We start from the raw sequence: 12,400 nt of genomic DNA, 5'->3' as shown, positions 1-12,400 counted from the left end.
GATCGTTTAGTGTGGGCGAGGCAAATGAAGAAGTTTAAGCAGGCATTAGCCAAATCAAGGAGAGCTTATTTAGCATAATGAGTTTGAACTTCTTCCTATAACTATAACATTAGTTCGCATTGAGTTTCTGACTGTGGTGTTTTGCATGCATTACAGCAACTCTTTGAGGTATTGTTACCCTCTCTTACAAATAAGGAAACTGAACTTTGGAGAGATTAAGTAACTTTCTCAAAGTCACACAACTAGTAAATGGTATAGAAGGAACTCTGATTTCGGAGCCTGCACTCCTACCACATACGAGGCGTTGAAAGAACTGCTGAAGGTCTTTAAAGAATGAGATGACATTGTCAGTTTTGTGTTTTGTAAAGATCACTGAAGTTTCATTGTTGGCTCCAGTATTAGAATCCAATATAAGATTCATCTGTCACTTCACAGAATCATCTTTTTTAAAGTCTAATCTTTTTTGCTCACCTTGCCAATAGCTATTTTACAGTATTGTATAGTGGGCAGCAGGAGGCACAGGAATCTCATACTGAGATAGCAAAACAAAGCCTGTTTTTGTCAATATTTGGTGTGGGTTTGGAGTAATTCATCTGTTTAAAAATATTTATCGGGCTTCCCTGGTGGCGCAGTGGTTGAGAGTCCGCCTGCCGATGCAGGGGACACGGGTTCGTGCCCTGGTCCGGGAAGATCCCACATGCCGCGGAGCAACTAAGCCCGTGAGCCATGGCCGCTAGGCCTGCGCGTCCGGAGCCTGTGCTCCGCAACGGGAGAGGCCACAGCAGTGAGAGGCCCGCATACCGCAAAAAAAAAAAAAAAAAAAATATTTATCGAGTGCACTTGTATGCTGGACACTGTTCTAGGCACCACGGATATATCTGAACAAAGAAGACAAAAACGGAACTATATTCTAGTTAGTAAATTTTAGTATTTATACTTAAGCAGTAGCATACTACAAAGAAATATGAAATTTAGACAGTTAATGATGAAGTTAGGGGTTAAGTGCATATCTAAGTTCAAATTTAAGGTTACAAATTAGAATAATTTTTATCTTAATTGAAATGAAAGTAAACTGGTGGTCCAAGCAGCTTAAAGTCTTAGTAATTTTTTGAAATCGCTCTCCTACTTCTTTAAAGAATCACGAGAAACAGCTTCTCTGTTTGGATGCTCTGTAAATGTGTATATTGGTTTTGATAAAGGCAGCAAATCCTATTATAGTTATTACTTAGCTTATAACCATTTAAATTCTGCCTCTAGTTCTCATATCATTCCTTAAGCAAATAGACTGAGAATCAGATGATAAGAACTTATTTGTCTTATTATAACCCTCACTTTCACATAGTTAAGACTGATGTCTTTAAAAATTTTTTCTCAATTATTGTTAATAATTTCTTAGCATCAAGGCTAAGAAAATATAAACCAGGAGGCATAAATTAACACTTTTTACAGAGATTTATTTGAACCAGTTATTAAATCAGTAGCATATTTTGAACTCCAGTCAGAAGTATGAAGGATAAAAAGGGAAATAATATGACTTTTAACTAAGTTGTTGTTGTCGTTATTGTTTAACTCACTGTTTTGATGGCTCATGGCTCTAATGACAAATGACTGTAAACTGGAAGTGAATTATAGGATTAAACTAAATAGTATCAGAGAAAATATATTAAAAAGACTTTATAAATGAACCAAATTTTCATTCTTCATGAACTGAATTTGTTAAATAATATAGCTAATAGTATGTTTATTAAAACCACAGTGCCATCTTTAAAACAGCATGAAGTAATTACTAATGAAAAAAAGCATTATGAAGTGTGTTCAGTTGTGACAATAAACAAGTCTTAAGTTTAATTTTAATACCAAAACTGATTTGGTACTATAAATAAATATTGTTTGTAAAATCTACACAGACAGTTTTTGCTCCAAGAAGTTCAAGATTGTATTGATAATCAGGTGTTCTTGATTACTGAATGTCTGCGATCATTTCTCTGGTGCTTATTTTAACACTGAAGTTAAACTTTTTTTTAGTTAATGGGCAAGGCATTGTGGGAAGCATTCTTAGCAAATGTTCTAAACCAAACAAATCAGATGTAGATAAAAATCCTTTTGCAAAGAAGTAATTTCATATGGGAAAATTCAAATTAATTTGCCTGTAACAAATTCCTCCAAGAAATAAGGGTATTTAAGGAGCACTTTTCCTATCATTCTACTGTTATAGAAACAGTACCTAATTTTGTTATTATTTTAAGAAAGGAAATCGTATTCATGCAGCTTTCTTATTTTGTCAGGATAAGTCTCTTAATCAATTTTATTTAGTTTTACGTATTGTATTTCAGAAATTAAGAATGTTTTATAGGTGCTTCATTTATAAGATTAATAAATTTCCTGAAATTGTTTCTTCATTATAATGCATTTCAGTATTAGATTCTCTCCCTCACTACCACTCCCTTTTTTTTCTTTAATAAAGTTGGAAACAAGGTAGATATTTAATTATTTCATGGAGCAGGAGTCTGAGCTGTTAGTATAATGCCATGCAAGTTGTGCCCTGCACAAGGACACCTGGCTGAGGCAGTGAATGGGCTTTGAAATCAGCCCACACTCCAGTCCCCAAGCTGTGTGCCTTGGTATAGGGAAACATTCACCTGGAGGCTTTTTTTTTTTTTTTTCCGGTTCACACAGAGATACAATATGGGCTATAAGCTGTACCTTTTTTTCTTCAAAGACATGTTAGAATACTGAACTCTATCATTGTAGTCAGGTCTCATTCCGAAAGATAGGAATTGGAGAGGTCTTTGTTTTGCTAGCTTCTGTGGCTGTGGCATGTGGGAATCACTGATTCAAATTCTTTTTAACTTGCTGTTTTTTTCTGCCTGAAATGCTTTTCCTTTGGATGTCTTCATGGTTTCATTCTCTCACCTCCCTGAGGTTTTTGCTCAACTGTTACCTCTCCTTGAGGCCTTCCCTAACCTCTACTTAACATTGCAACCACCTTTCCCCTCATTCTCTGTCTTCCTTCCCCCTAATTCTTCTCCCTAGTGTTTTTCACTCTGATATACTGTATTTCTTTGTGTTCTGAGAGGTTAGGGATTTTCCTGTTTTGTTTTCTGCTATATTCTCACATCCTGGAATGATGTCAGCCTCATAACAGAACACTCTATTCAACGAATAACAGAATAGATAATTTCCAGTATACTCGGTAATTTTCTACAAAATTTCATACTCTAATTATAGATGCTTGGTAAGTATTAAGGGATGATGATAGAGTACAAATTGAAGGCCTGGGTTCTGGAGGTAGACTGCACAGGTTTAAATCCCACCTCTATTGTTCTTAGAGGCCCATCTTTGTCCATTTTCTAAGTTAATAATACTTAGAACATGCCAAGGACTCTGTAATTTGGTGATAATCAGCTTAATCTAAGGAAAGGAGGGAGGGCGAAGATGTAATATATTCTTTACACATTTATCAAGGAACCACTATTTGTTCCAGGCATTATGGAGCATAAAGAGGATAAGACATGATTCCTATCTTAAGGAAGCTGACAGTCTAATTGGAAAGACATTCATCTAGAGAGTCTGATTCATGAGATCACATTTTTGTTTCTTTGTTTTTGCGGTACGCGGGCCTCTCACCGCTGTGGCCTCTCCCGTTGCGGAGCACAGGCTCCGGATGCGCAGGCTCAGTGGCCATGGCTCACGGGCCCAGCCGCTCCTCGGCATGTGGGATCTTCCCAGACTGGGGCACGAACCCGTGTCCCCCGCATCGGCAGGCGGACCCCATGAGATCACATTTTATTCAAGGGAAGAGTATGGTATTATGTGCTCCTTCATAGCAACAATCTTCTGATTTACTTAAGCCTGTTTATTAAGGTCAAAAACATTTCCTGCCTTCACAGAGTTTATAGTCAAGATGAGGAGAAAGCAAGTCACTATCCTCATGAATTTATTATCAAAAATAACTTTATAATTAGATATTACAAGTAAAATGCAAAACTTCAGGGTAATTAAAATTTTCCAGCTTTGAGATAGAAATGGGGGGGGGTTCATATCAGTCTTGTTTTAAACTTATTCTTTATAATCTAAAATTTATAAACATTTTCTAACTTTTCCTCCACATTTTAGATAGTACCATTTTACTTTTATTCAGTCACAATTGTTCAGACTAACAGAGATGGCCAAGATGGAGAGGGGTGAACTTTTAGTACAGAAGTAGGTATGAGAGCATAATGACCTCTGGAATAAAACCTGCTGATTTTACCAGCCTTTTAAAACCCATTTTTCTTATGGAATATCCATAATTATGTTTGAGCTCTTGAGTATTATATAAATCTGTAGTACTTGTAGGCTTGTATATAATTATGACTAAAGGCAGTATTAATACTTTTGTGTTTTCTTGGCTAATTTAATCTGTTTAAGGGCAGTCCTTATTGAAATGCATGTCAGGTTCTTATTTTCATTGTGAATAATTAAAGAAGAGAACTTTCATTATCTCTAGTACCTCTTAATTCTCCTTTATAGACTCTTTTATAAAGAACATGAATATTATCATTCTTTTCCTTTTTCAGAATCTGATATTGATGCTGCCACTGCAATGATGCTTTTAAATACTTCTATAGAACAAGGAATTTTGGAATGTAAGCAATCATGCATTTCTTTTTAAAATACATTTTTTGTGAGTACCTTTCAAATGTCATTAAAAAACAAATTTATTTATTTGGCTGCTCCAGGTCTTAGTTGCGGCACATGGGATCTTCACTGTGGCATGAAGACTCTTTTAGTTACAGCATGTGGGCTCTTTAGTTGTGACACGTGGCGTCTTTTAGTTGCGGCATGTAGGATCTGGTTCCCTGAACAGAGATAGAACCCGGGCCCCCTGCATTGGGAGCTCAGAGTCTTAACCACTGGACCACCAGGGAAGTCCCTCAGATGTCATTTAGAATGCAAAATATTTCATTGTTACAGGCAGAATTACTTCTTTCTAACTAGATTGTGTTTTCATCTGAATAACTTAGTTTCTGTTTTATTATATTTCTTTTAATTTATGTGAGCAATTGAGAGATCGAGGTTAATACTGTGATAGATCTTGTTACTTTGACCAAGAAATGAAGAAATAAATAGCATACTTAGAAATTAAGCTTGAAGATTTAAAAGTAAAAATGAAAGCTATGAATAAGAAAACATAGAAAAGTATGTTTATAACCTTGAAATGGAAAAAGCCTTTTTTGAGATGAGATGCAAAATGCAAAATCCATAAAAGCTGTGTAAATTTAATTAAACATCAATTTTAGAGTTCTGACAACAGCAGATATCTTTAAGCATAACACTGGGACAACATATTTCTTCACTTTATATAACAGACAAAGGAATAATATTGAGTATACATGTGTATATAAAAAAGATTTTATAAGTAAGAAATAAGGAAACAGTTCAACAGAAAAGTAAGCAAAATATATGAATAGGTGGGCCTCAGAGGAGGAAATATATAGATGGACAACACATGTTTGAAAAGATGCAGCTTCTCTAGAAATCAGGGAGATGCAAAATGAAATGATATTGAGATACTATCTTTTTATCCATGAGATTATGAAAAATTAAAATGATTGATAATATTAGGGGTTAAGTATAGGAAGTGGGTATTGTCATAAACTGTAGAATATAAATTGGTACAACCATTTTGGAAGGCAGTTTGGAAATACCAATTAAAACTTAAAATGTGTATATTCTTTTACTTATTAATTGTATTTCTTGTTATCTCTCTTAGAAAAATACTGCGTATGTGTAAGAAAAGGCATGTGGATGGATTTTCATTGCAGTATTATTTGTGATAGTGGAAAACTGGCAACAACCTAAATATCAATAAGTAAATGGTTAGCTAACCAGTGGCACATTGATATTGAGGCATTCTGTGCAAGCAGCTCAAAGTAATAATATTGTCCATGGAAAGGTCAAGACATACCATTTTTAAAAGTGTTTCACATTAATACCTACAGGATGATATGGTATGCATAAAATTTAAAAATCCACAAAACATTACCAATCTAAAGCACTTATTCAGGAGTGATATAGTAGTTTTAAATGGCCTGTTTCTGCAATCAAATGCATTTGATTTATTGATGGAAGCTTTATTTTCCACAGGTGAGAAGCCTCTTCCTCTTAAAACAGCAGTGCAAAAAAAAAGGAGTTATAGCAATGCATTTAATCATTCCAGTGCTATGCGATTACACGAGAGTGATTCTTTAGCCACCAGCATTGATCCAAAAGAAGACCACAATTACAGTGCAAGTAGCATGACAGCACAGCGTTGTGCATCCAGGTCTAGTGTGTCTTCCCTGTCTTCTGTGGATGAGGTATATGAATTTATCCCAAAGAGTAGCCATGTAGGAAGTGATGGCAGTGAAGGATTTCACAGTGAAGAAGATACGGACGTCGATTATGAAGATGATCCTCTTGGAGACAGTGGCTATGCATCACAGGCTTGTGCAGATACCTCTGAAAAAGGGCCAGACAAAAAGATGCGAAAACAGTCATGTCAAGAAATTGATGAGGAGCTCAAAGAGGCAGCTGGATCTCTGCTCCACCTTGCTGGAATTCGTACATGTCTAGGTTCCCTAATAAGTACTGCAAAGACACAAAATCAAAAGCAGCGGAAAAAATAGAAACACTTATTAGTGTGAAATTATTTTTAAATGTGGCAATACTCTTCTACTTAATTCTTTACAAGGGATATCAAAGCCATAATGGACTTCTTTTGTTTTAGGGTGGGGGAGGGGTGCTAATTACCTGTTTATTTTGAAACATTTTTGTTTTTTAAATTTTTATTAAATAGTTGCTGTTAAGATCATGCCCAATCATAAATATGTTGTGAAGTCCTAAAAGCATAATTTCTGTGTTAAGTGTGATAAGATTTGGAAATATTATGTAAAAAAAAAATCCCCAGCCTCTGTCTTAAACTTGTAGGGGAAATCTTTTATTCTATTAATGTGTCCAAATGTAAGAATTGGCAACTCCGTAACATATTTTTTTCATTTCTCTTCCAATCTGTAATTAATTATAGTTGCTGATCCAGCTAAAAATTTTGCTGCTTTCTTTCTCACATACTCCTCTCTTGACACAATGCAATCCAGTAGGATGAGATTTCAATTTTTTATTTTGTCTTAATTTTTGTTTTTAATTATTTTTTGTTGACACATGAACAAAGTTGAATATAAATTGGAAAAGATCCTAGATGTCTAGAAAGTTCCTTTTGGATACATAGGCAGTATAACAAAAATTCTAAGATTTAGAAAAGGCAATTTTGTGATGTTTCATTTAAGAACACTCTAATTCCTATTACAATTTTTTTTTTTTTTTTTGGTACGCGGGCCTCTCCCTGTTGTGGCCTGTCCCGTTGCGGAGCACAGGCTCCGGACGCGCAGGCTCAGCGGCCATGGCTCACGGGCCCAGCCGCTCCGCTGCATGTGGGATCTTCCCGGACCGGGGCACGAACCCGTGACCCCTGCATCGGCAGGCGGATTCTCAACCACTGCGCCACCAGGGAAGCCCTACAATATTATCTTTGAAATTTTTTAACTTCCCAGATATTGCATAGCATTTATTGGAGCCATTTGTTCTTTCCCAAAGTGCTTTGCAACCATTGTTTAAATTTTAGCCACTAACTGTCTTTGTTGAGGAGAAACTATCCAATGAGTGGATATAGCCACAGAGTGTATTAGGAAGTTAACACCCATTTTGGCACACTTCTTCAATAAGAGGATCTTTCATTTGCTTGTTAAATATGCTGCATTCTGAGAATCTTGTAGTACGAATGGAGTGTAATCTAATATAAACATTTTGAATACGTATTACTTATGTTATCATAAATAAAGGTAGATCATTTAGGAAAAAACTTCTGCCCGTATATGCACCCAGTTACGTTAAAGGATTTAACAAAACTATAGAGACAAAATGCCTTCGTGGATTTCAAAATTCGTATAAAATTAAATCTTATATAATACATCCTTTTGAGGAGGCAGTGTAATACCTGTTATGTGCCATTAAATCCATGCTAAAAGATTTTGTTACTGTTTGAAATGTGTATTGACCAAGGCCTTTTTCAGTATTTGAACAAATCTGCTTGTATGATACATTTTTTCATATCATTTATATAATGTGATTATATCATTCAAAAGGAATAAGGGATACTAATAAAACTAAACTTATTCACTGTATATTTTTTTTACAACGGCAGAAACAACTTTCCAAAAGTTCAGTCTTATCTCATGCTACATCCTGTCTCATAGACAATGACCTTGTTTTCATTTTCTGATAATTTCATATATACATATACATACAGATATATACATACATACACACGTAAGCTCACGATTTTGGTTTGTTACTTTCAGCTACTTCTATGACGATAAAGCATTTTCTTGGATTTTTTTTTTAAACAAACATTTTTAACTTGTAGAGTTTATTTGGACAAAACTGAAACAAGAAGCATAATGAAAATGTCTTTTTCAGTTGGCAAGACTTTAAGCCAGGGATAACAACATTAATATTATCTGTCCTGTTCCCATGTTAATTGTAATTGAACCTGGATAGCCACATTAATAGAATCGGTGCTGTTGAAAAGTAGTAATCTTTCAATTTGTTGATAATAAGTGTGCAGGATGAGGTATTGGATTTTTTTATTCTTCATATATGTCACATCTGCTACAGAAAATGGCTAACCCAAGTTAACATCTTTTACTGTAGACAATGACTATAACACCAAAAATTGTTTTTACCATGGTATAAGTAGTACACAGATTATAAAAATCATTTTAATAACAAAATGTTTTTAAGCTATTTACTGTAGCCCTCTGGATAGGCCTTATTAACAGTGTTTTAATGGTCTGGTTCCAATTTATCTTGTTCAACTGAAATTCTGTACCACAAATGTTCTGTCTGGTTTCTGTCCATTAGATAATTAGTATTTGTGAAGTAAAGGAAAATAAGATAAGGAGGGGGAAAGTCCTTCCCAGTTCAAATAGAGACATTCAAAGTTATTTTTGTCTTAATATAAATAACAATAACTCTTTAAACTTGATTTTCTCTCCCTCTTCATTGTACTCTTCCCACAAATTTAGAAGTTAAAAGTTCTGTTCATCACTAGCAAGGTCAATAAACTTTCACACTAAAACCTAACAGGAAGAAGTTATAGGATATTTTATATTGAATTCTTATATAAAATTCAGTGCATCACTTTCCATGCGCTGATTTACCAACGCAGTTATTTTTAAGGTGAAGAACCTTTTTAGTTATGGTCCCCCGTTAGTACTTCCGTAGACATCCCATTCCTCAGGTTTGTTGAGATAAAAACATGGCTAATAACCACCCAGTTAAGGAAAGTCATTTCAAGTCCTGTGGACTGGAAATTGTATTTCTAAGAATATATTACTAGCAAATTTTACTATAATAAAAACAACTTGGCAATCCTGGAGAGATTTTATATTTTAAAACTGTGATTTAAACTAACATATAATTTGCCTTGCATCAATATAAATTGTTAACAACCAATTCCAGTTTATAATAGATCCCTAGTAGAAGTTTTAACAGTTAATCTTCATCTTTCACATCCCAAATAGAATCAGTGTTTCATGAATTATGTATTTTTGAAATTTATTTGTGCAATATATTACTAAGTTCATGTTTTATTTTACTTTTCAAATTCAGAGAAAGAAAGTATTACATGGAGAAGCTAATTATTGGTGGATCACCTCCTTTTTCCACCTTTGAGCCTTTCATGTCCTCCTTGTAACCAATGTGACTTCTCTTAACTCAGATTCCTTTGTATATAGTAAAGTTTAGAATATATATATATTTTTTCTTTTGCTACTTTCTGAGGCATTATGTAAAGGGTCATACTAGGTCATCAGTTAAATATATGTTAGCACGAATTCAAAACTAGAGAAAGTTTTAAGGTGGGAATGTGTGTGTCTTGGTAGACCAGGAGGCCTTTCCCAGCAATTTAAGCAACAGATGTGAATGCTTCACAAAGCTGTGAAGACTATTGTCTTAAATACTACAGTAACTTAACAACCTTTTGTGAAGACCATAGCATTTAATTAAGAAACTTAGAGGCTTTCTAGTTTACATATATTTTATAGTTTTTTGTTAGTTTGAAATGTTATATAAGCTTTGATTTAAACAAAGTTTGCTTTAGTATGTTAATGATGTAGTCAAAATATTTATTGAAAGGCAAAGTAGAATATTTTAATGTTATACCTGCCATTTTTTTAAAAGCACATTTTTTGCATCTGCCAGTGCCATTGTCAAAACTTGTTTTTAAAATTATACATTTCTTATTAAACTAAGTGCTTAATTTTAAAGTATTATGTTGCCATTATATAGTGTATAAAAATGTATAATTGCCAATTCATTGTAACTATTATTTATTTTTAAGTGAAAGAATGCTTTCTGAGTCAAGAAATTTGAGTTATTAAACTGTCCTTATCCTTTTTCTAATGTAGCATAAAAATTACCCTGAGTTTGAGTTATAATTGCCAGTAAGTAGATGAACAGTCCAAGTGAACCACTTCTCAGTTGCCAGTCTTTGCTCATATTAAAAACAACTTAACAAATGTTTAGTTTTTGTATCTAATCTCTGATTATTAAATTGTTTATAAAGTTTATTTTTACCAAAGAGATGCAGTTCACTATGATAAAGTATTACAGAATAAACCTTGTTTTATAACATACTTGTACTTTCTCTGTCCTTTGGGGGTTGGTAGTATAGATGTAGGTGGTTCATACTCCTACACACACACACACACTCACACACTCTTTCTATTCCATTGTTACAAAGTTGGAGTCATGCAGATGAAGAATAAAAGTTTTAATTTCAGAATTTTTTAAAGGCTATTTTTTGAAAGTATTCTTTTTCCTGATTTTTATATGTCATCTTAATCATTGAAAGCTAAAATAGTGTGCATTACATTCTCTTCCTGAAGTTGAACTTTTCCTGTTTGTATATATAATGAGATATTTTGAAATATAACTAAGAAAAATTGAGTAGAATATGTAATTATTAAGGCTATTTCTGAGAATTCCCTGGCGGTCCAGTGGTTAGGACTGTGCACTCTCACTGCTGAGGGCCTGGGTTCAATGCCTGGTCAGGAAACTAAGATCCTACAAGCCACACGGCACGGCCAAAAAAAGACTATTTCTAAATACAGTTGACCCTTGAACAACGTGGATGTTAATTCACATATAACTTATAGTCAGCTCTCTGTATCTTCAGTTCCTCTGCAAAGGCAGATTAACCAACCTTGGACTGTGTAGTATTGTAGTACTTACTATTGAAAAATATCCAAGTATGAGTAGACTCTCGAAGGTCAAACCCACTTTACTCAAGGGTCAACTGTACAGTAGTTTTACTTCAAAAATACCCATAATAACCACCTGTTAAAAATTGGGCATCCATTGTAAAATGGAATAATCTACAACCAATACTTTTATTTTAATTCCCCCTGTCACTTCTTTGAAGTTCTGTGCTGGTCATTTAAATGGTAGTATCTACCTAGAGTTGTGTATTCAAAATGAGTTGGTGAGACAGCCATATTGACTTTAAACTCCCTTTGAAATCCATATTCATTTAAAAATAGCCATTTGGGATTAATGTATTTGTCCCTTTAAAGAGAGAATCATTCTCACTATTAGATTCACCACTTTCTCGCTCATACAAGTTCTGAGCTAGTATTTTTATACACCATTTTTAGAAAAATATTAAAATATAGGTTAAAACATGTTTGGTCTTATCCTCAAGAATTTCAGGACATGGATCTTTTTTTTTTTTTTTTGGAAATGAAGCTAGCAAAAAGTACAAAAATTTAGATATAAAAGTGTTGAGAATCTTTAAGAATGAAAATAATTACTAATCTTAGAAATAGCCATATTAATATGCTCCATGAAATTTTACGTAGAGGAATGTTTAGACTCTGTCATCCTCTAAATTAAAATAGCCATGTGCTACACAGAGAATATAACATATTTAAGGATAGTTTGTATTCCAAAAGATTGTTGGAAAACTAGAAACACTCTTCAGTGAACTTCAAGGCAAGGTATGTACCTCATAATATAATGGATAAACAACAATCCTTCCTTAACTGAAAGTGATTCTTACACAGAAATTTTGTTTAGGTGGATTTTCTTCGTTATAGATTTTCCTTAACCGTGAGGTTTTGGTTCAAGTAAATACTTAACAAATCCACCTTGTTGGGAAATTTTAATAATAGAGGAAACTAGGAGTTGTGCAGGAAAGAAGGATTGTAAAAATTATTAATTTAGGGGAGATTTAAGAATCTGAAGCAAAATTGCTATCTGCTGGTTGAGAATTTGAAATGGAGACTGCAGCCAGATTAAAGTACTCTACAGTTGGGAATTC

At 34.0% G+C, this 12,400-nt stretch overlaps 1 protein-coding gene across 3 annotated transcripts in view; it reads left to right on the top strand.

The window, feature by feature from the left end:
- FOXN2 (forkhead box N2) overlaps positions 1-7,245 on the top strand; it is a 55,035-nt gene extending 47,790 nt beyond the window's left edge. For 2 of the 3 annotated variants that reach the window (XM_059078326.2, XM_059078327.2), the window contains exons 5-6: positions 4,560-4,628; positions 6,130-7,245. In XM_059078326.2, the coding sequence (XP_058934309.1) occupies positions 4,560-4,628; positions 6,130-6,650 (590 nt within the window). In that variant the 3' untranslated portion in view covers positions 6,651-7,245. The remainder of the gene's footprint in view (positions 1-4,559; positions 4,629-6,129) is intronic. The other variant, XM_059078329.2, reaches the window with a different exon arrangement.
- Positions 7,246-12,400: the final 5,155 nt, after the last annotated feature.

The sequence above is a fragment of the Kogia breviceps genome, chromosome 11 (assembly GCF_026419965.1).
Source record: "Kogia breviceps isolate mKogBre1 chromosome 11, mKogBre1 haplotype 1, whole genome shotgun sequence".
Taxonomy (NCBI): domain Eukaryota; kingdom Metazoa; phylum Chordata; class Mammalia; order Artiodactyla; family Physeteridae; genus Kogia; species Kogia breviceps.
The sequence above is the reverse complement of the archived record's forward strand: the minus strand, read 5'-3'. Positions and strand labels throughout refer to the sequence as shown.